Source organism: Mirounga angustirostris, unplaced genomic scaffold, assembly GCF_029215605.1.
Source record: "Mirounga angustirostris isolate CCGP_5_RB_7025 unplaced genomic scaffold, mMirAng1.0.hap1 SCAF_5, whole genome shotgun sequence".
NCBI classification, from domain to species: Eukaryota; Metazoa; Chordata; class Mammalia; order Carnivora; family Phocidae; genus Mirounga; species Mirounga angustirostris.
The window spans coordinates 77,107,138-77,131,305 of NW_026991713.1; the positions used below are offsets into that span (position 1 = coordinate 77,107,138).

General features: G+C 40.7%; 1 protein-coding gene and 1 long non-coding RNA gene across 4 annotated transcripts in view; one reads left to right on the forward strand and one right to left on the reverse strand.

Moving 5' to 3' along the window:
- The window catches only part of FAR2 (fatty acyl-CoA reductase 2), a 144,555-nt gene that overhangs the window by 23,559 nt on the left and 96,828 nt on the right, over window positions 1–24,168 (reverse strand). For all 3 annotated transcript variants that reach the window (XM_064591457.1, XM_064591459.1, XM_064591458.1), the window contains 2 exons: window positions 18,956–19,131; window positions 15,572–15,751 (listed from right to left, as the gene is read on the reverse strand). In XM_064591457.1, coding sequence (XP_064447527.1) covers window positions 15,572–15,751; window positions 18,956–19,131 — 356 coding nt within the window. The remainder of the gene's footprint in view (window positions 1–15,571; window positions 15,752–18,955; window positions 19,132–24,168) is intronic.
- Window positions 13,524–24,168, forward strand: part of LOC135364447 (uncharacterized) — an 18,298-nt gene continuing 7,653 nt past the window's right edge. The window contains exons 1-3 of the long non-coding RNA XR_010411563.1: window positions 13,524–13,989; window positions 15,606–15,760; window positions 22,255–22,490. This is a non-coding gene — a long non-coding RNA (uncharacterized LOC135364447). The remainder of the gene's footprint in view (window positions 13,990–15,605; window positions 15,761–22,254; window positions 22,491–24,168) is intronic.

The following is a 24,168-nucleotide window of genomic DNA, read 5'->3' on the forward strand; positions in this document are numbered from 1 at the left end:
TCTATTTGGTTAACCATTTTTTATAATATAGTTTTTTAAAAATTAGGCTACCTAAATTTGTTAGTGTGATTTTTATAATCGATGTGCTTGGTACATTTATTCCTACTTTAAAGGACTGAGCTCAGTCATACTATTTTGATTGTAGAAAAATCTTAGCTATTACCACTTTTCTCCCATGACAAATTATTGAACATTTACAATATGCTTATGCCAATACTTATTCAGAAACACAACTCTTGGGGCGCCTGGGTGGCTCAGTCATTAAGCATCTGCCTTCGGCTCAGGTCATGATCCCAGGGTCCTGAGATCGAGCCCTGCATTGGGCTCCCTGCTCCATGGGAAGCCTGCTTCTCCCTCTCCCACTCCCCCTGCTTGTGTTCCCTCTCGCTGTGTCTCTCTCTCTCAAATAAATAAATAAAAATCTTAAAAAAAAAAAAAAAAGAAAAGAAACACAACTCTCAATTTTAATAATGCTGATTTGATGTTGGAGTGGGACATGAGCACTGTCTATAATGTTTTGGTTTTCCTTGCTTTGCTGCTATTAGTGCTGAGTGTTTTCTAGATACTTTTCTAGATGTCTTTTGATTTAAATCAAATAGGGAAAGGTTGAGAAGTTCCTAGAACAAAAGCAACTCCAAATACTTAGGAAAATGGAAGATTTTCTAATTATATGGCCACCTGACATTTGGGATGAAGTGTGTGGGATAATGAAGGCACCTCTCCATTTTATGATGATGTTACCTTTCCCTCATCTTATTTGATGGTCGACAGTGATGGTCGACATCTTATTTGATGGTCAAACTGACCTAAGACCATTTTCTTTCACCTGCAAACACACACAGATTGCAGAAACTGGGTCAGGAGAAATACAGCCTGGTTTCAATAAGGCTGTAAAGAAACAAATTCTAAGAACACATCAGAACATAGGCATGCACTAAGATGATACGTCACATGGCTGGGACCAGCTGTTGTCATTGATGTTGGTGTGCATGGAAAGGGTAACACTTAGAGGCTTTACCAAGCTTGGTGAGTTAGCTTATCTTAGAAAATGTTGGTTTTAGGGCACCTGGGTGGCTCAGTCAGTTGAGCATCTGACTCTAGGTTTCAGCACAATCTCAGGGCCAGGCTCCACAGTCAGCAGGGAGTCTGCTTGAGGTTCTCTCTCTCCCTCTTCCTTTGTGCTCTTTCCCCCAGATCAGGCTCACACACTCTCTCAAAAATAAATAAATAAATAAATAAATAAATAAATAAATAAATAAATAAATATTTTTAAGAAAACGCTGGTTTCATAGATTTCTAAGAACACAACTGCAAAAGAAGTTGCAGTGCTCTGTAAATGGCTTGCCTCTACTATTCATGGCTCTGCTTGTTTTCCACTGAATTATCTTCTCGATTCCTCAGTTTTTACTGATGAAAAATGGTGATCATTATAGCTGTTCTTATTTTCAGGTTATCATGAGAACAAACAGGAATATTCACAACTACACTTAAAGCTATTTGATAGAGCAAAATGTGCCAATAAACCGAAGGCATTTTTATGTTTGGTAAAACAACCAACAGGCATGTATCTACAAAAGTAATAGTTGGTTATCTTTTCTGCTGCAGGCAAACAGCCCTGGGCCCACCTCATCCAGCCACTTCCTGGGTTCAAAGAGGACATTGGTGTAAGAAGCACACACATGCACTGCTTAAGTGATACCCTTTTGGGGACCTATAATCAGTTCATGCTTTTGTTTACCAGAGTGTGATTTGCTTCTGTTTGTTCTGTTTGTTTTAAAAACAGTAAATAAGTTGGCATGGAGAAAAGACACTCTATAAATAAAAGTACATTTCTAAAATTAAACAAATGCTCTTCGGGTTACCTGAGATGTTTTGAACCCATAGGTCCCAGGTTCTAAACTTCTACTTACATTGCTTCAAAAGAAGCAAAAAGTTAGTGAAGATTTCAGAAAGCAATGTACACACAATTTCCTGTAAATATTACTATCTTTTTCTGGGGGGGGTGTGCTAAATTTACAGAATCAACCTCCTAATATCATTAAAAATTTCATAATTTTGGTATTTACTAAATGAAACAGCAAGAGGAGTGTGTATTTTTCATCCTAGTTTTCTTAGGCAACAAGCAGGGCAAGACTAGTGGTGTATCAGGTGAAGCTTTCTACAGAGTAAGTACTGGACATTCTGCTTCATGGTCATGTTTGCTCTCTCCTTCTCTCATCTGAATTAGGTTCTTCCCTTGATTCTTGCAGGTACTTGCTCATGTGTCAGTTTCCCCATTTTATAATGAGTCCCAGAGAGCAGGGATTATGTTTCTTCTCTCCGTGTCCAATCACTTTCTGCACCTAGGCATCTGCTCCCTTATTCAGTCCGTGAGGGCTCTCCCACACCACAGTCTTGATTGGCCAGTCTGTGTTCTGAGTAATGTTTTGGGAAGTTGAGATGGTCACTGGCAGGAGAGCCCGGGTGAACTCAGGAGGAGGTGGGGTTGGAGGGAAACTGTGGGAAAGAAGGAAGGAAGGAAGAGAGGGAGGGAGGAAGGGAAGGAGGGAAGGAAGGGATGTGTTTGTAGAGAATGAAGCAAAATTGGAAGTTAAAATATCCAGTTGGCAGTGATGACAAGTGTTGAGAAGCTGGAAGTCTGTTAACTAATTTCAACATGGCAGAGTTGCCTTCAGAGTAAATTTAAACTTTTTACTGGGGAGAAGGGTAAACCTGTGTCTAGTGCTCGTCATGAACTGGCCTCTGCATTTCCCTCTAGACTTCTACTGAGCACCTATTCTGGCCTCCAATGGCCTGATAATGTAAAAATTATTCAGTCTGTCTAGGAAACAGTCTTACTCGGCTCTGACTTGTATTTAAAGCCCAATAACATTAAAAGTACACAGAATTTTCTGTTTGTCAGCAGCTTAGATGCCATCTTAAGCCTATACAATCCTGACAGTAAATCCACAAATATCAAAATGAGTGTTTTCCTTTCCCCTGGAATAGATACACTTTCTTAGTATTAACAACATGTTCATCAGCACCTGGGCAAGACTACTTTCCAACATCTGACTTCCTTTCCTATTTCTGCTGCAGCTGACTGCTGTCAGTGTTTGATCAAAAACACCTTTTCTTGGTGGAGAAGAGAAATATGGCAGAGGACTAGGGGACCCTATTCCAACCAGTCCCTGGAATTGAGCTGGATATCTACCAGAACACTCTGAACACCAACGAAATCAGCCTGAGATGTAAGAAGATAGATCTGGATCTCTACAGACAGAATATGGCAGGCGGTTGGTTTCAAGGTATGAAGCAGGGAGCCTTGATTCAGTGGGCAGATATCAGAATATAAATGGAAGGCAGAGGGAGCTGTGGCGATCCTACACCAATGGTGAGTGATAGCCCCCCGCGCTGGAGGCAGGGAAAAGACTCGCAGACTGGTAGCGGCGGGGAAAGGACTTTAGGTCAGCCCCCCTGACTAAAACCCGGACTGGGGGCAGCTGGTGGCTTTAGAAGCACAAAGGGCAGAGACGTTCCCCCGTGCCTCGACCTGGAGGCGAGGACTGGGAGTGCTGCTGAGGGGCACACAACCCAGGACACTACAGTTTATAGCAGCACAGACAGAAATGGAGATAGTGTGGTCTGGAGAGCTCACTGAAGAGCAGACTGCGATCTCTCTGCTCTAAGGCAGAGGGTTGGAAATGATCTCTTCTGCTCTGATTCTTGGAAGAGATGTGGAAAGCCACCAGAGAACAAAAGCCCCCAAAAAAACAGTTTTCACTGAGCCCATCCCTCCCCCACAGCAGGCAGGGCAACTCTGCCCAAACAGGGTTGCCTGAGTAAAAGCACCGCAGGCCCCTCCCCCAGAAGACAGGCTGGGAGAACAAGAGGCTGACAACCCTAAGGTCCCTATAAAACAGGTGCATCTTGCTTGGATTGTGGTTGATAATTTGGACTCTGTACATTCCCTCAATTATCCCTCAACAGAATGACTAGGAGGTGGAACCCCCCAAACAGGAAAAACTCAGAGACTGTGACATCTGCCACAGATTTACAAATGGATACAGATATAACCAAGATGTCGGAAATGGACTTCAGGGTAGGAGTTCTGAAGATAATAGCTAGAATGGAGAAATCGATTAATGGCAACATAGAGTCTCTAAGGGCAGAAATGAAAGCTGAACTGGCAGAACTTAAAATGCTATCAATGTGATCCAATCCAATCTAGATAATCTAACAGCTAGGGTAAGCAAGGCAGAAGAACGAATTAGTGATCTAGAAGACCAATGGATAGAAAAGAAGGAGAAAGAGGAGGCCAGAGAGAAACAACTCAAAATCCATGAAAACAGAATCAGAGAAATAAGTGACACCATGAAATGTTCCAATGTCAGAATTATTGGGATCCCTGAGGGGGTGGAGAGAGAGAGAGGACTAGAAGATATATTTGAGCAAATCGTAGCTGAGACCTTCCCTAATCTGGGGAATGATACAAACATTCGAGTCCTAGAGGCAGAGAGGACCCCTCCCAAGATCAAGGAAAACAGGCCAACGCCCCGGCATGTAACAGTAAAACTCGCAAATCTTAGAACCAAGGAAACCATCTTAAGGGCAGTTAGGGGGAAGAGATTCCTTACGTACAGAGGGAGGAACATCAGAATAATGTCAGACTTATCCACAGAGACCTGGCAACCCAGAAAGGGCTGGCAAGACATATTCAGGGTACTAAACGAGAAGAACATGCAGCCAAGAATACTTTATCCAGCAAGGCTGTCAGTTAGAATGGATGGAGAGATGCAGAGCTTCCAAGACTGCCAGAAACTGAAAGAATATGTGACCACTAAGTGGCCATGCAAGAAATATTAAGGGGGGTTCTATAAAAGGAGAAAGACCCCATGAATGATATAGAACAGAAATTTACAGAGACAATCTATAGAAACAAGGACTTCATATGGCAACATGATGACAATAAATTCATATCTTTCAATAATCACTCTCAATGTGAATGGCCTAAACGCTCCCATAAAACAGCACAGGGTTGCAGATTGGATAAAAAGACAGGACCCATCCATATGCTGTCTACAAGAGACTCAGTTTGAACCTAAAGAAACATCCAGACTGAAAGTGAAGGGATGGAGATCCATCTTCCATGCCAATGGACCTCAAAAGAAAACTGGGGTAGCGGGTGCCTGGGTGGCTCAGTTGTTAAGCGTCTGCCTTCGGCTCAGGTCATGATCCCAGGGTCCTGGGATCGAGCCCTGCATCAGGCTCCCTGCTCTGTGGGAAGCCTGCTTCTCCCTCTCCCACTCCCCCTGCTTGTGTTCCCTCTCTCACTGTGTCTCTCTCTGTCAAATAAATAAATAAAATCTTAAAAAAAAAAATGCTGGGGTAGCAATTCTTATATCAGACAAATTAGATTTTAAGCTAAAGACTGTAGTTAGAGACACAGAAGGATACTATATCATTCTTAAAGGGTCTATCCAACAAGAAGATCTAACAACTGTAAATATCTATGTCCCCAACATGGGAACAACCATCTACATAAGCCAACTGTTAACCAAAATAAAGAGTCATATAGATAACAATATGTTAATTGTAGGAGACCTCAATACTCTACTCTTGGCAAAGGACAGATCATCTAAGCAGAAAATCAGCAAAGAAACAAGAGCTTTGAATGACCCACTGGACCAGATGGACCTCATAGATATATACAGAACATTCCACCCTAAAACAACAGAATACTCATTCTTCTTGAGTGCACATGGAACTTTCTCCAGAAGAGACCACATACTGGGTCACAAATCAAGTCTCAACCGATACCAAAAGATTGAGATTATTCCCTGCATATTCTCAGACCATAATGCTTTAAAACTGGAACTCAATCACAAGAAAAAATTTGGAAGAAATTCAAACAGTTGGAAGCTAAAGATCACTCTGCTCAAGAATGTTTGGGTCAACCAGGAAATCAAAGAAGAACTTAAACAATTCATGGAAACCAATGAGAGTGAAAACACATCAGTCCAAAACCTATGGGATACTGCAGAGGTGGTCCTAAGGGGGAAATACGTAGCCATCCAAGCCTCACTCAAAAAAATAGAAAAATCCCCAATTCACCAACTAACTTTACACTTTAAAAAACTAGAGAAAAAGCAACAAACGATGCCTAAGCCATGCATCAGAAGAGAAATAATTAAGATTAGAGCAGAGATCAATGAATTAGAAACCAAAAACACAGTAGATCAGATCAACAAAACTAGAAGCTGGTTCTTTGAAAGAATTAATAAGATCAATAAACCACTGGCCAGACTTACCCAAAAGAAAAGAGAAAGGACCCAAATTAATAAAATTATGAATGAAAGGGGAGAGATCATGACTAACACCAAGGAAATAGAAACAATTATTAGAAATTATTATCAACAACTATATGCCAATATATTAAGCAACTGGAAGAAATGGATGCCTTCCTAGAAATCTATAAACTGCCAAGACTGAAACAAGAAGAAATTGACAACCTGAAGAGGCCAATAACCAGTAACGAGATTGAAGCAGTGATCAAAAATCTCCCAAAAAACGAGTCCAGGGCCTGATGGCTTCCCTGGGGAATTCTACCAAACATTCAAAGGAGAAATAATATTTATTCTACTGAAGTGGTTTCAAAAAATAGAAACAGAAGGAAATCTTCCAGACTCATTCTATGAGGCCAGCATTACCTTAATCTCCAAACCAGGCAAAGACCCCATCAAAAAGGAGAATTTCAAACTGATATTCCTGATGAATATGGATTCCAAAATTCTCAACAAAATCCTAGCTAATAGGATCCAACAATACATTAAAAGGATCATCCACCACGACCAAGTGGGATTTATCTCCAGGATGCAAGGGTGGTTCAACATTCGCAAATCAATCAATGTGATAGAACACATTAATAAGAGGAGAGAGAACCATATGGTCCTCTCAATGCAGAAAAAACATTTGACAAAATACAGCATCCCTTCCTGGTTAAAACTCTTCAGAGTATAGGGATAGAGGGAACATTCCTCAAGTTCATAAAATCCACCTATGAAAAACCCACAGCAAATATCATCCTCAATGGGGAAAAGATGAGAGCCATTCCCTTAAGATCAGGAAGAGTCAAGGATGCCCACTCTCGCCACTATTGTTCAACATAGTACTAGAAGTCCCAGCAACAGCAGTCAGACAACAAAAAGAAATAAAAGGTATTCAAATTGGCAAAGAAGAAGTCAAACTCTCTCTTCACAGATGACATGATACTTTATGTCAAAAATCCAAAAGACTCCACCCCCAAATTACTAGACCTCATACAGCAATTCAGTAATGTGTGAGGATACAAAATCAATGCAAAATCAATGCACAGAAATCAGTTTTCTTATACACTAACAATGCAACTGTAGAAAGAGAAATTAGAGAAACGATTCCATTTACAATAGCACCAAAAACCATAAGATACCTCGGAATAAACCTAACCAAAGAGGTAAAGGACCTATACTCTAGGAACTACAGAACACTCATGAAATAAATTAAAGAAGACACAAAAAGATGGAAAAACATTCCACACTCATGGATCAGAAGAATAAACATTGTTAAAATGTCTGTGTTACCCAGAGCAATCTATACTTTCAATGCCATCCCGATCAAAATTCCAATGACATTTTTCAAAGTCCTGGAACAAACAATCCTAAAATTTGTATGGAACCAGAAAAGACCCCAAATTGCCAAGGAAATGTTGAAAAAGAAAAAGCTGGGGGCATCACGTTGCCTGATTTCAAGCTGTATTACAAAGCAGTGATCACCAAGACAGCATGGTACTGGCATAAAAACAGACATATAGACCAATGGAACAGAATAGACAGCCCAGATGTGGACCCTCAACTCTATGGTCAAATAAGTAGGAAAAAATATGCAATGGAAAAAAGACAGTCTCTTCAATAAATGGTGCTGGGAAAATTGGACAGCTATATACAGAAGAATGAAACGCAACCATTCTCTAACACCATACACAAAGATAAACTCAAAATGGATGAAAGACCTCAATGTGAAACAGGAATCCATCAAAATCCTAGAGGAGAATGTAGGCAGTAACCTTTTCGACATTGGCCACAGCAACTTCTTTCAAGATACATCTCCAAAGGCTAGTGAAACAAAAGCAAAAATGAACTTTTGGAGCTTCATCAAGATAAAAAGCTTCTGCACAGCAAAGGAAACAGTCAACAAAACAAAGAGGCAACCCATAGAATGGAAGAAGATATTTGCAAAAATGGGCAGAAGACATGAACAGACACTTCTTAAAAGAAGACATACAAATGGCTAGCAGACACATGAAAAAATGTTCATCATCATTAGCCATCAGGGAAATTCAAACCAAAACCACATTGAGATACCACCTTACACCAGTTTGAATGGCAAATATTGACAAGGCAAGAAACAACAAATGTTGGAGAGGTTTTGGAGAAAGGGGAACCCTCTTACACTGTTGGTGGGAATGCAAGTTGGTACAGACACTTTGGAAAACAGTGTGGAGGTGCCTCAGATAATTAAAAATAGAGCTACCCTATGACCTAGCAATTGTACTCCTGGGTATTTACCCCAAAGACACAGATGTAGTGAAAAGAAGGGCCATATGCACCCCAATGTTCACAGCAGCAATGTCCACAATAGCTAAACTGTGGAAAGAGCTGAGATGCCCTTCAACAGATGAATGGATAAAGAAGATGTGGTCCATGTATAGAATGGAATATTACTCAGCCATCAGAAAGGATGAATACCCAACTTTTACATCAACATGGGATGGGACTGGAGGAGATTATGCTAAGTGAAATAAGTCAAGCAGAGAAAGTCAATTATCATATGGTTTCACTTATTTGTGGAACATAAGGAATAGCATGGAGGACATTAGGAGAAGGAAGGGAAAAATGAAGGGGGGGAATCGGAAGGGGAGATGAACCATGAGAGACTATGGACTCTGAGAAACAAACTGAGGGTTTTAGAGAGGAGGGGGGTAGGGGGATGGGTTAGCCCGGTGATGGGTATTAAAGAGGGCACATACAGCATGGAGCACTGGGTGTTATACAAAAACAATGAATCATGGATCACTACATCAAAAACTAATGATGTATTGTATGGTGACTAACATAGCATAGTAAAATAAAATTAACAAAACATCTTTTCTTTTTCACATGGCAGATTGTGCTTCTAGACACCAGGTAGCTTCAAGAGCATGATTTTTAGTAGGTACAAATCTATCGGGAAGTTTTCATTGATGAAAGCCTCTAGGAATGGCTGGGCCAAGTGAGGAGAGTGGGGAGGCCAGGGCACATCAGTGACTAGAATATGAATGAACCCCATGTCAAGGGAGAGCCGTTAAATGAAAAAGCACTTTGAGGTACTTTTCCCCAAACTTGCCTGCTCATCAGTAAGACTTATGTGGGACCTATGACAAAAATCCAGCTCCCTGGTACCATCTTAGAACCTCCAAATCAATCTTCAGGGATGACAGCTTGATCATCTTGATTTTTAACCAGTGGAGTGGTGATTGTTATGGTCAGGCAAATAGGGGAATCGCCAATTTGAAAGGACGCCATTCCACAAATATAAGGCTTGAACAAATAGGGATTAGCTCTCAGAAAGGCATCGCTTTTTGGAGTAAAATTGTCAGTTGACTTGAGCTTTAAAGGAATTAAATCCCTGGCACTAGAGATGGAATCTGACAGTCAATTAGCAGCTGTGTGCAAGGCCAGGTGGAAAGCAGTTACTGTGTCCCATTGGTTTTTCTGTCCCCAAACACAGAGGTGTTTTTTTGTACCTGTTGCCACACCCCAGTTCTAGGTCTCCACCCCACAACATGGCAGGTCATGGCTGTCCGCCTCTGGCGACTGCCCATGGCAATTTAACCCCCTTCCCCCATGACCATACTAACGTTCCTATTTTTTTTTTAAGATTTTATTAATTTTTTGACAGAGAGAGAGAGACAGCAAGAGAGGCAACACAAGCAGGGGGAGTGGGAGAGAAGCAGGCTTCCCGCGAAGCAGGGAGCCCGATACGGGGCTTGATCCCTGGACCCTGGGACCATGACCTGAGCCAAAGGCAGATGCTTAATGACTGAGCCAACCAGGCACCCCATACTAACGTTCCTAAAGCCCACTTTTGTCCAAGTCTTTTTTTGATGAAAACAAAATGGAATCATCAACCAACCAAAACCAACCCCCTACATACACACACACACACACACACACACACACACACGACCCTCCTGCTGTGGATCCCCATTGCCTATAGAATTAAATACAGTCCTCCACACGGCATTCAAAATCTCAGTATGGCCCCAGCCCATCTTCCTAGCTGGACCTCTGACAGCTTCCCTACACGTAACATCAGTGCTGCCCAAGTGGATGGACGGCCATATCCCAAACATGCCCCTGGTCTTCCTGCTCCCGTGGCTGTGCCTAATATGAGCCCCCATCTCACCTCTCCCCACTGCACCTCCTCTCCCAGGACCAGGTCCTGTGCCTGTCTCCATCTCCATCTAACTCACTAGGTCCCACTTCCTCTACCACACTCCATATATAATGCTACCCTGTTCTATTTTGTGTTTCATTGTGAGCTCCTTGAGAACACAGTCTATATTTTAAGAAAGCACCTTTGAATCTCTCACGCTGCTGAGTATGTGGGAGTACCAAAAAGAGCCATGTGACCAGAATCATGTGGCCATGGAGAAAAATGGTGTCCCTGTAACTTACTAGCTGAGAGGCTTCCGAAGAGTTACTTAGCCTTTCGGAGCTTCTGTTCCTTAATTAGCACAGTAGCGATGATACATAGCACCACCCCTCCAATATTATGGTAAGGGACTGAACGTCTGTCAAAGTGTCTTTACTCACAGTAATTGCTCAGTGATGACGCACAGCTGTCCCTCCCTTCTTAATGCATATGTACTAGATTGATTTAAGGAGGCTAACTAAATAAAGCAGTAAATACTACTAGTTATTTCAAGTTTTTCTGTAGGTGCAAAACTCCTTCCTCTCTCTTGTAAGAGCAGTTAACTTAGCTTGAAAAAGATGGAAAGCAGTAATCTTTCCTGGTTAGTTATGTGCATTTTTTAAAAATAAACATTCTAGGGGCACCTGGGTGGCTCAGATGGTTGAGCTTCTGCCTTTGGCTCGGGTCATGGTCCCAGGGACCTGGGATCGAGCTCTGCATCAGGCTCCCTGCTCCATGGGGAGCCTGCTCTTCTCTCTCCTTCAGCTGCTCCCCCTGCTTGTGCTCTCTTGCTCTCTCTGTCAAAGGTAGCAGGAGGGGAAGAATGAAGGGGGGGAAATCGGAGGGGTAGACGAACCATGAGAGACGATGGACTCTGAAAAACAAACTGAGGGTTCTAGAGGGGAGGGGGGTGGGAGGATGGGTTAGCCTGGTGATGGGTATTGAGGAGGGCACGTTCTGCATGGAGCACTGGGTGTTATGCACAAACAATGAATCATGGAACACTACATCTAAAACTAATGATGTAATGTATGGGGATTAACATAATAAAATAAAAATAAAAATAAACATTCTACTTAAGCTGTTATTCTGGAAAACTGGAATTTCATTGGTAATCCCTCATCCATGTACGCACAGGAGTTTCTGAAGGTAAAAATCCCCAACCGTAGAAGCTAGAAATACGAAGATGGGGAGACGGGTAAGAATGGTGGCACAATGCTACGATAAAATGCCTGTGGGAGTTGGGACGAGGACATCGGACACGGGCAGGTGTGAGAGCTAGAGAAGCCTGTTTTTTTTTTTTAAAGATTTAATTTATTTATTTGCGAGAGAGAATGAGAGACAGAGAGCACGAGAGGGAGGAGGGTCAGAGGGAGCAGCAGACTCCCCGCTGAGCAGGGAGCCCGATGCGGGACTCGATCCCGGGACTCCAGGATCATGACCTGAGCCGAAGGCAGTCGCTTAACCAACTGAGCCACCCAGGCAACCGAGAAGCCTGTTTTTTAATGCTGATTCATGGCCATGCTTGTCATACCAATAAGAAGCATTGACACCTAATTGGGGTTATTATTAAAATGTGGTTATGCTAACATCCTAAAAGTTTATACTAACACAATCAAATTTCACCTTTCAGCCATGGTTCAGGACCAAGGGAATTCTGGAAGTTTTCAGATATGGGCTGAAGGAAGGGAGCTGAGGCCTGGCAGTCTTGGGCTGTGGAAGGACACAAGTGGGGTGGCCTGAAGGGGAAGGGGCAGGGCTTGTAGTTGTCAGGTTTGGGTTCACCAGCCCAATGCCTTTACGAACAACAGTGAGCGCTATCACTTGGGCCTACGCAATTGAAAAAGGTCCTGGCAAAAAGTGCAAATCCTCTTTTAACAATAATTAAAAAAAAAAATCCTCTTTTATTGAACGGGAATTCTCATTAAACTGGTTTTTGGGGAAAAGAAAGGTTTATTTTACTTTGTCTTGAGTGATTTTCTTTTTTTTTTTTTTAATTCTTTTTTCTCCCAGCTTTACTGAGGTATAATTGACAAAGTGGTAAGATATTTAAAGTGTACATTATCATGATTTGATATACAGTGTGGAAGGATTCCACCTGCCCCCGCCCCCCATCTAGTTAATTAACACATCCACATGGGTGATTTTCTTGAGATCACAAAGCCCAGAGCACAGCCTCAAGATCATCTTATAGTCTAACACCTGGTTCCTTTCTAAAAAGATGAGGACCCCTGGAATACCAAGAACAATGACAGCTCCTAGATGCCATGAGGCCACCGTTAACAAAAACTTCCAAGGGAAATGGAAACCTAAAAATCTTGGAAAATAATTTTATTGTAACCACAGGTTGATTACAAAATAGAAATCAGAGAAAACATATTTTCTTAAATCAAAGTAACTAAATTTAGGTGAATTGATATTTATTCAGAATAACTTTAATGCTGTTTGTTATTCTAAAACTTCCAAAAATTCCATCTGACATAGGGGTTGTTCAAACTGTCACAAACAACAGTGTAGCTAATGAAGGGTTGCTAGGCTTTATTCAAAGCATGACTCCAGACTTAACACAGAGGTTCTATTAGAAGTCTAAGAGGAAAAAATGGACCATCAGAAATAGGGATAAGACATGGACATAGAGGCATTTTACACATAGGACTTCACATCCCCAACTAGAACAAGCTTGCTCTGGAATTCTGCCATCTATTTTCATGTTTGTCTAAACCAACCAACAAACAAACCTCAGCTGGAATAGTGTGAACAATGGTCATCTCGTTCCATCAACAACATTTCATTCATTCAGCACATATTGGAGTCCCTACCATGTGCTGGCACTGAAAGCAAGAAGGAGCAAGAGACATTCCCTTCCTTCGCCAAACTCATTGCCAAAAGAGAACACAAACAACCAGATATTTCGAATAACCCGGGGAAGAGCAATGATAAAGATGGGCATGGGCTCCCATGGGAGCCCCAGGGAAGGCTGCCTCAGCCCAGCAGCTTCCAGGGGAGAGCTCTGATGTCAGAGTCAGAATTACCCAGGGAAGCAGAGGTGGAGGTAGTTTCTAGAAACAGAACCATCATAAGCCAAGGCAGAGAGGCATGAGGGAGAGGAGTAATGACTTCAGTGTGACTGCAGCACACATGTAAAGGGAGGGCTGATGGAGATGAGGCTGGACCGGTGGTCCTGAATATAGAATTCTGAGTTAATAAATTGTGGTTATGACTTTTCCCTGCTTAAAAAACAACAACAACAACAAAAACCTTGGTTCCTTAATTGCATGCAAAGTGTATTCTTTTGAGACAAAATTTATTTCATTTTTAGTTCTGTTTGGCTGCATATTTTTCAAAATAATTATACTCCTTGGGGAGCAGTAAATGACAGACATGGGTTTTATATAAATGTCAATTACGATTTGATCATAAATCATGAAGCAATCACCTGCTTTTACCAGGGGACACGGAGTGTGGGGAAAGATGGCAAGTGCTGAGCACCTGAAGAGAAATCAACTCCTCTTCTGGGAGGTGAGTTTATTCTTCTTGGAGATCTAGGGGTCCTGGATCTGGAGTAGAGTCTGGACACAGTTTGGGAGGGAGGAAGTACTACAGAGGACCTGGAGAAGCCCCTCACCGTGGGTGAACTGCATCTTCATTTCCTGTGTCTTTTCTCTGGCAAATTCTGCCAGACTTCTGTACTGCCTCACATCATGCTGTGATCTGTCAGGGGCTAGACAGGTCAGCAGTAGAGGAAGGCTCTGGAATCTCAGCAGCAGCAGAGTCTGGAATCAAAGCAGGTCTGCCCGTTTTCCTGGGCATAGCAAATATGTAAGCACTACACTGACCAAGAGACAGCACTATGAGAGGGCAGCTAACCGAAACAAATCGATTCTATCTGAAAACACACTGAGGCTTTCCACATCCACTCTCCTGTACCGACTTAGGGCATCAGAGCATCTTTTCTCCAACTCTGCCGACAAGCTCTGCACTCGGAAGGTTCCTTTGCATCACTTAAGCAAATCATTGCTTATTAGCGACTTGAGGTAACCTCCAGTTTCTTTAGATGACTTTCACTCTTCTTTGTCCTGGATATTTAAAAATAACAGGTAAAAATATCTATTCTCAGAGCTGTAGGAAATAAAAATGTTTGCCCTGATGGGAATGAGCTCTTGATTTAGCTAAGCTTCATTTTAAAGAGTCTATCTTAAAGAGAGATACAGTATTACATGAAATTAACATCTGACAAATTTCACGGGAAGTAGTCTATTTTCTCTGATGTAATACTTTCTTTTGCAGTTTTTTTTTTTTTTAAACATGGTAAACTTGGTAAATTGAGCAGAAGAATGAAGATGGAAAAAACAAAAACATACTTATTCTGAGACCAGGGCCATGTTCTAAGAACAAAGTGGTTCCTGTTAGTAGGCAAGAAGAGAAAGATGCTAGACTGTTATTTTTCCTCCACAACAGGACAATAAGGAAAGCGTATCTCAGCCTCCTAGACCAAGAGACTCGCACTTCCTACCAGACCTGGGAGGATTTCCGCTTACCTATGAGTTCTTCCTTATTAACCTTTTGATTAACTGTTATTAAACACTCCTGAACACAGTGACTGCCTTATATGACTCAATTTATCATCACTACAAGATGAGCACTATTATCAGCCCCATTTCACAAATGAAGGAACTGAGGCACAGAGAGGCCAAGGAACTCACTTGAGGTCACACAGATAGGAAGGTCTGATGCTGAAAGCTTTCTTCTTCACTTTTACACTGTACACTCTACTTCCTTTAGTGACCATGCGGAGTTCAGTAAGAAATGAAAAACCACCTCTATGGAAAACATTCCCGTGCACCTAGTACGATCCCAAACTATTCCAAAAAACTCTTCTGTGGCATTTATCCATGCCTGTACTCCCCATCACCAAGCACTATACTCCCTCCCCAGGCTAGCATGAAGGGAACAGCAGGGATCGGGTAGCGAAAGCTAGCACCTTTGCCAAGCATGCTGTTTCAGGTGTCTCGCCTTGTTACCTCATTAATGAATGACTACAAAGAATCACAGAGAACGACCACCTGCCCATCGCCTGACCCCCTCATGTGACCCAACTTACTCCAAGGAGTCGATAATTTTTTTTGGCTCCACAGGGCACGGGTAGATGACCTCATCGATGTGCGTCAGGTTACAATTTGAAAAGGCGGTGGAGATATGTATGAAGGCTTCAAGCTTGGGCATCTGACTGGCCATAAGCAAGAGCTGCTGGGTGGCAGTGACGTTAAGTTGCACGGCATGTCTGCAGGAGGTAAAGCAGAAGGAAGTACAGTGAGGCAACTTGGCATCCTGCCTTGCTAGAACTTCACCTACTCCAATAACTGGCATGTCCATCTGATTTCTGTGGCTGCACCAAAGGACCCAAAAGAAAAGCATGGGTCGTGGCTACACAGTAACGCGATGCCTGCAAGGTGTTATATGGTGATGATGCATTCTGTGCACATAAATCCTATTCATTGAAGCATTGTTCATATTGCATATAGAGATGGTTTGGTTCTAAATCAGCTGGAAGGAAAAAAAATCATAATCCTCTGAATGTATAAAGGGGTTTCTTAAGCAGCCATTAAAAATATAGAAATAGGGGCGCCTGGGTGGCTCAGATGGTTAAGCGTCTGCCTTCGGCTCAGGTCGTGGTCCCAGGGTCCTGGGATCCAGCCCTGCATTGGGCTCCCTGCTCAGCGGGGGGCCTGCTTCTTCCCCTCCCTCTGCTTCTCCCCCACTTATATTCTCTCTCTCTGTATCTCTGTGTCTCGAATGAATAAATTAAAATATATATATATATAAAAATAGGGGTGCCTGGGTGGCTCAGCTATTAAGCGGCTGCCTTCGGCTCAGGTCATGATCCCAGGGTCCTGGGATCGAGCCCCGCATCGGGCTCCCTGCTCTGTGGGAAGCCTGCTTCTCCCTCTCCTGCTCCCCCAGCTTGTGTTCCCTCTCTCACTGTCTCTCTCTCTCTGTGTCAAATAAATAAATAAAATCTTTAAAAAATATATAAAAATACATAAATTGAGCATCTAACTCAAGAAGCTGCAAAATTCAAATGAACTGTAGGAGAGCAACAGTGGATGGAGAATGAGAAATAGAAATTTCTATTGCAAATGTCCAGGTCAGACCTAAAAATCGATGTCAAAATCCTAAGTTTTAGCTACTAGAACACCAAGTTATATAAGCACAATATGTGATGACAAATGGTTCATTCTAGAAATACATGGTTTATACAATATCAGGAACCCTATTAATCTAACTAAAAAAGAGCATAAAAAAGAGAAAAACTAAATGATCCTCTATATGCATTTTGAAAAGTTTTAAAATGACATTCAGTATCCATCTCTAATTTAAAAAAAATTCATTAAAAGAAGAATAAATTATTAAAATATATCCCTTTCCCTTTGTTAGCCTGTATCATGTTCAATGGTGAAAATTTAGGAGCACTGCTTTTAAAGTCAGGGCCAAGAAGAATGCCTGCAATCACTACCATTAGTTAGTACTGCTCTGAACTTCCACCCGGTAATGAGAGAGGAAAACAAAATGAATTAACAGATATAAGAGTTGCAAAGGCAGTCACGAAAATCCGTATCAGATTACATAATTGTATATCTGGGAAACAAAAGAGCTAAAAAAAAACCACCCTGGGACATGCAATGATTCATTCAGTAAAGTGTCCGTTTATAAAAGTTGTGTTAAAGGAAAACATTGGAGAATACAGTGGAAGAAAGGCACATACTCAAACTGAACATTTAAAAAATATATCAAGTTAAGAATAAATGAACAGACTATATACAAAAAAATGATAAAACTTCATTAAGGGTTATAGAAATATTGAATAAACAATATTATTCTTAGGAAGAGCCAATGTTTTAAATATGTTAAGCTTTTCTAAATTAGGTGACATATTCAAGGTAGTCCTAATCAAATTCCTAACTTTTTAAGAAGTTGAAAAAATTATCTTAAGTTTAATCAAGATGGATAAGCAGATGTGAATAGTCAGGAAAATTGTATAAAAAGAGAATGATGTGTGTATACTTGTCTAATAAAAAAAATTACTGTAATAAAATACTGTGGTGTTGGAAGAGAAAGTCTAAGTAATGGAACAAAATAAAGAGTCCAACAATGGAAATTCAGTATATTATAAGAGCTTCATTTAAATAAAGAGTAAAAGCAAATCATTTAATAAATGTTGCTCAAGAAGTAGCCATCTGTTAGAAATTTTTCAAAAGCTACTCTACATTCACACCCACATCACTTTTCCTTTTTATAGAATTTTCCTATTTCTCTTTATAGGCAAATAAACTCTAAATGGGTTAAAGATTTAAGGTGAAAATGAAGCAATAACAATTGTAGAAGAAATTATGAATAACTGCATAAATAATAAAAATAGTTGAGGACAAATGATAAATTTAAAATATTTTGAGCCTTTATAAAAGACAAAAAAAATCAATATGCTAACTATTCCAACAAGTCTTAAAATTGACAAGAAAAAAAATGTTTTGGTAGAAAAACATGTAAAGAACACGAATAGGCATTTCACAAAAGAATAAAATGCCAATCAGCATTTCTACATCTTCAACTTTTCTAATTATCAATAAAACCAAAATCAAAATACACAATGTAATTTCCATTGTATTGGCAGCATTAAAAATATAGAAATACATAGTATGGCTGTGGGTGTCAGAAATGAGCATTCATGTGCACTGGGACAATGTAAATCAATACCACCTTTGTGGAAAACAATGTATCATTTACCATGTATAACCTGGGCACAGCTGCTACATCTCTAACAATTTTACTTCTGGACATTTGCCCAAAGTAAAGCGCACAGTGGTATAAAAAAAATGTAAGCACAGAGATGTTCGCTGAAGCATTGTTTATAACAGTGAAAAATTAGAACAATCCAAAAATATCCACCAATACAGAACTGGTTGAGTATACTATATACATGTATAATGGAATGTCATGCAGTCATTAGAAATTATAAAGAATATCTATTGACAATGAAAGATATCCAAAGATGTAACTGAGCAAGTTGCTAAAAAATTATCAATATGATGCCATTTTTTGGTGAAGTTGAACATAGTCTATTTTATTATGGTTGTGAAAAGAAAAGTTGGAATGGATGCTCTCCATAATATTAAATGGTCATCTCTGGGTGGCGAGATTTTTGGAGAATTTTTACTCCTTTGAATTTTTTTCATTAAGAATGTATCTTTAAAAAAATTTTTTTATTTAAATTCAATTTAGTTGACATATAGTGTGTTGTTAGTTTCAGGGGTAGAATTTAGTGATTCATCATTTGCATATATCTTTTTTTTTTAACAGAAATGACAAAGAAACTGACACACATATACACGCACACATGCATGCCATGCACGCTCTCTCTCTCTCTCTCTCTCACACACACACACACACACACACACACACCCACCATGAGAGGGAAATGGGCATGTACCTCAGATGATCATCAAAGCGCACAGTAGCTGCACAGTGGAAGACAATGTTTGTACAGGAGAGAAGCTCTTGCATGTCCTCCTTGCTGATGGCAAAGTCATTCTGATTGAGATCTGCATAGATAGCTCTGATCTTCTCATGCACGTTTGGACAAATTTCTTTGACTTTTTCAAACAGCTAAAACATAAATATAAATCAATATGCAGAGAGCATCATCACCATCACATTGCTCTTGTTTTTGCTGGCTTGTCTCATCCCAATTCTCAAAAACTGGTTTTATTTATAGTATCACTCAAAGAAGGTATTTACTCAAGAGCCATTTGTTTTACTCCAGGCAATTCAGTCAGCTTAGTATAATTTCTGCTCCTCTTAATTTGATAAACATTCGAAAAAATCAGTTCTAATAATCAGTTAAGGAGTATATTTTGAGCTTTTCCTGCATGTGTGAAGGGGTGACAGTGAGTCATCCATATCCTGCCCGCCCCCCATCCCCGCCAACAAGGCAGCTTCGTGTTTATATGTGGTGATTTTTTCCATTTTTGGCTGGGAAATATGGCTTTCAGTGCAAAATTATCAACCTTTACAAATTACCAGCAAAATCACCAGCCTTTACAAGGGAGGTCTCACGGGCACAAGTTCAAAACAACTTAGTTAACTGGCCCAAAGGAACAATAGCTCTTAGCAGCGCAAACATAATTAGAAAATAACAAATTGGGCAAATTTGTAATGGGTAAAACAAATACAACTTTTACATAATCTCATTCCAATATCGATGGCAGTTATTGTCTAGTAAAAGAATTACATAAGTAATGTCCTTTTTATGGGATTTTAATTGATTTCTTAATATTCTAATTTCTTTATAAAGGAAAAGGAAAGAACACTGGCAGTTTTAGCTTTTATTACCATTGTTCGAATGGAACAGTCTCTACTTTCCCCTCCACACACAAGCTCTTAGGTTCAACTGGTATTTTTCCATTTTCTCAAAGAATATAATTTTAACAAAATGATCTTGGTTTCCACCTGTTTTGACAAAAGGAAATTCTGTAGTATTGACATGGGCTGTTTGCAATGAGGAAAAGTAAGGCTAAATGTTTAGGAAGGTTAGGAGCAGAGAAAATTAGTCTGTTTTAGTCATAGTAGAGTAGCAGAGCCTGTCCCCTTCACCCCTTCTGCCCCCGAAGAATGTTTGCATTTACTCCTTAATCCTGAGTAGTAGGCTTCTTCCCTCCATTGGAGATCTACCCTAGGCTCTTTTGTTGGGTCATAAGAAATTGATCTAAGGTAGTCATAGAAGTCATGTCTCATATTCTTGAATCAGGCAAGACCATGTTCAGAGGCCTTCTGGGAATCCAGTGAAGGTGATCAGGGAAGGAGGTCAAGTCCATGTATTGGCCTGGCGAGTTAATATATTTCTGCCTTTGAGCTACCATTTTTTCTGCACCGCAGGATCAGCCTTGCAGTAGCGTGGGACTTCAGTCCTGAAGAGTTTGGAGGTTAGATCAATCCTCAAAGCTTTTTTGACATTTGGGACTGATGATGTGGATACAGTGTCTGAGAGACATTCTCAACAAAGGTCATTCTGGTTCTTCCAGAAAGATATTTAAGAGCTTTTGTAATCTGGATGAATCAGAAGCATGCTAAATACTGGTTTTCACGGTCAAATGTTTTCCTTCTCATAGTCCATGTTAATCATGCAACAAATTGGATCTTCTTGGATAAATTTATCTAAAATGTCCACAATTTCCCCCCCCCTTTTAATAATTGGATTTGTAGAAGGTTCTGTTTTGAGTCTGCATGGCAGATTTTATTCACAAGAAATTTAGTGAGGGTTCTGTGGAGTCTTTGACTTTGGCCTGTGATGACTTCTGGCTACGTTAGAGTAGTAAGTGGAAAATGACTTCAGTGTCCATCCTTACAGCAATGGAGTTCCTCACACATGATGTAAGCTACCATAAAGATTTTCCTTTGCTTTTGGTTTTTATGACTTCAGCAGAGAATCCTGCTACACCCTATTGTACTTTCATCCCACCTGGGCAAATGTAATAAATGGAGATAATCACCATTTCAGGAAAGAGTGTTCTGATCTATATTCTGTGTATTGATTACATTTTCCTTTTTTTTTTTTAAAGATTTTATTTATTTGACAGAGAGACACAGCGAGAGAGGGAACACAAGCAGGGGGAGTGGGAGAGGGAGAAGCAGGCTTCCCACCGAGCAGGGAGCCCAATGCGGGGCTCGATCCCAGGACCCTGGGATCATGACCTGAGCCGAAGGCAGACGCTTAACGACTGAGCCACCCAGGCACCCCTTGATTACATTTTCCAATGAGAGGGCATGTCTGAGTGAACATGGTATAACTTTTTTTTAAAGTCTAAGTTTTCTAATCCAGATGGAATTTATTATGGTCAATTGAAATAAATCAGTGAATTGGCTGCAGCAATTCAAACCACAGGACTAAGTGAGAGTCACATTTTACTATGTGATCCATGCCCGTTAATACGACTTGCCTTGCCTGGCATCTCACCATTTTGCTCCAGCCACCCCTAACAAAATAATACTTCTTAAATGTTTCCACATTCTCAATAGACTGCTGAGATTACAGCCAACCACCATCCAACAGGTCAGTGCTTTTCCACATGTTATCCACCAAGCGAACTGTATTGGATTCACTAGGATGCACATTAAAAGTGTATATTTCCAGCCCCTGGCCCCACCCACTGAATAAGAAATGACTGGGTCACACCCAGGAGTCTGTATTTCACATCAAGTTCCCTGGTGGATTTTAACTGATCCCAAGATGAGAACTTCTTCAGCTGGAGTGTTAACACGGATTAATTGAACAATGGTGTTTGAATCATTTCCCTTTATAACTGTCCAGGGCAGTTACAGGACATCAGTGGTTTTCAAACTGTGTAGGCATAAGAAAAATCCAGGAACCAATTAAAAATGACTTGCTTACTCTACCCTCTGAGATCCTGACTCAATAGGTTTGGCAGGTTAACCCAGGTAGTTGTATTCCTTAACCAGTTCCACAGATAGGTCTGCTGTGCTGGGTACCATACTTGTGAAACATTAATTTGGAACATTAATTTGGAAAATTCACATCCATTTTTAAAGTCAGGGCTTAAATTTCCCCCTCTGGTTGGTAAATCCTTGGTTCTTGCTTATCATTTTATGCTGGACAGCACCCAGTTCATTGAAAAGCCTCAAATGTTGTTTGTTACATTGACATTAATTACTGTAAGAACAGTAATGGAACCAGGAGTGGGAGCTTGATTCCTGAAATCGTTTGTTTACCAGCTCTTTTGTGTTGGTGGGAAGAAAGACAGCAGATAACTACCACAAGTAGAAGAAACAAAGTGTTCCCTTGGGTCCTCTGCACTGATGGCAAACGGGAGCTGGAAAGGCTCAGAGTATAACCTTTGCTTTTGTAATAATGATACAACCGAAGGACAGAAGAAATGCTGCAAATGGGTCCTCAGTGGACACCAGCTCTTCTGAAAGGTTCTTTTGCTGATGTGAGCCATTCATTAAAGGTAAGAAAAAAATAGATGGACCAAACATGAGTGCAGAAAAAATATATAATTTCAAAAATTTCACTGAAGGTCCACCAATAAAGAACTTAATGTAGTTATTTTAGATTCTAAGAGTTTATCATATTTCTTCTCGTATAGTCTTTAGGTAATGGCATAGGACTGAGAAGGTAAAGAGTGGAGTAGCTACCTGCCATTGATGAAAACTCAAGGAGGGACTGCTGTGTTTCCATTTCCTGAAACCCTGTTCTTGACAGAAGCAGGATGTTTTTCTGTGGCCAATGAAAGATCACAGCGAAGAGGCTCTCTAAACTTTTCAAACTTGGGGTGCCTGGGTGGCTCAGTCAGTTAGGCGACCGACTCTTGATTTCAGCTCAGGCCATGATCTCAGGGTGGTGAGATCGAGCCCCACTTAAGCCCTGCTTAAGATTCTCTCTCCCTCTCCCTCTGCCCCTCCTCCCCCTCACTGTCTCTAAATAAATAAATCTTTTTAAAAAAACCATTTCAAACCGGTAACAAAGCTATACGTTTCTCTTGGAAAGTCTAGGAGTGTTCTATTGATTTGACATTATACAGCAAGGATTTCTTTCTCTTAATTTGTTTTAACCACAAGAGATGATTCCATATACGACAATAGTTACTGATAGCCCAGACACAGGAGAGAAACTTTACATATCCTAAGGGATAAAATTCAGCAGAAAGAAGATCAGAAAGAGAAATTTTCTGGATTCGATAAACTCCTTGTGTATGACTTTTGGACCCAGACACTATGACTGCATTTTTATTAGAAGCAGGAATTGGGCAAGGGGTTGGGGGTGTGACATTTATATTACGCTTTTGAAACAACGTAGAGGTCCTGAACTTGGATTTCTACAATTAACTTGTTATCCACATGATCTCACTTTGTGTTTTTTTTTTAAGATTTTATTTTTATTCATTTGAGAGAGAGAGTGCATGCGCACGTGAGTGAGCACAAGCAGGGGGAGGGGGCAGAGAGAGAGGGAGAAGCAGGGAGCAGGGAGCCGAGCAGGGAGCCGAGCAGGGAGACTGGCACAGGACCCCCAGGATCATGACCTGAGCTGAAGGAATATATTTAACCAACTGAGCCACCCACATGACCTCACTTTGGAGGTACCCACAGAGAGTTCAGTTGCTACTTTCTGGGGACCAGTGAAAGTCATCGTATCTTTTTTTTAAAATTTTATTTATTTACTTGAGAAAGAGAGAGAGAGAGCGAGCCCAGGACCCTGCGATCATGACCTGAGCCAAAGGCAGATGCTTAACTGACTGAGACACCCAGGTGCCCTCCAAATCATCATATCTTTAATAATCTTGAAAGTCTTTGATCTTTATTCAATATATTGAGTCCCTCTCTTCAAAAATAACTATGTTCTCTAGTGCAAGTAGCCGACCAAAATTTTCCTAATATTTTTAATTGGGAAACAAAAGGTAAGGTCTCTTAAACTAAAGGGCAATCTCTGTGGAGTACCAGCTGTCCTAAAGCAAAAGAGAACCCATAACATTTATCGGAGAAATTTTGGGAGTGCTGAGTAAAAGCAAATCAACAGATTCTGCAAGTTAGCTCTCGAGCAAGGACTTAAGAAAGTGTATAATCTGAGAACCATTAAATAACAAATCAGTGCAAGTAAATTAAGGCAGAAACTATCATACCCAATATAAA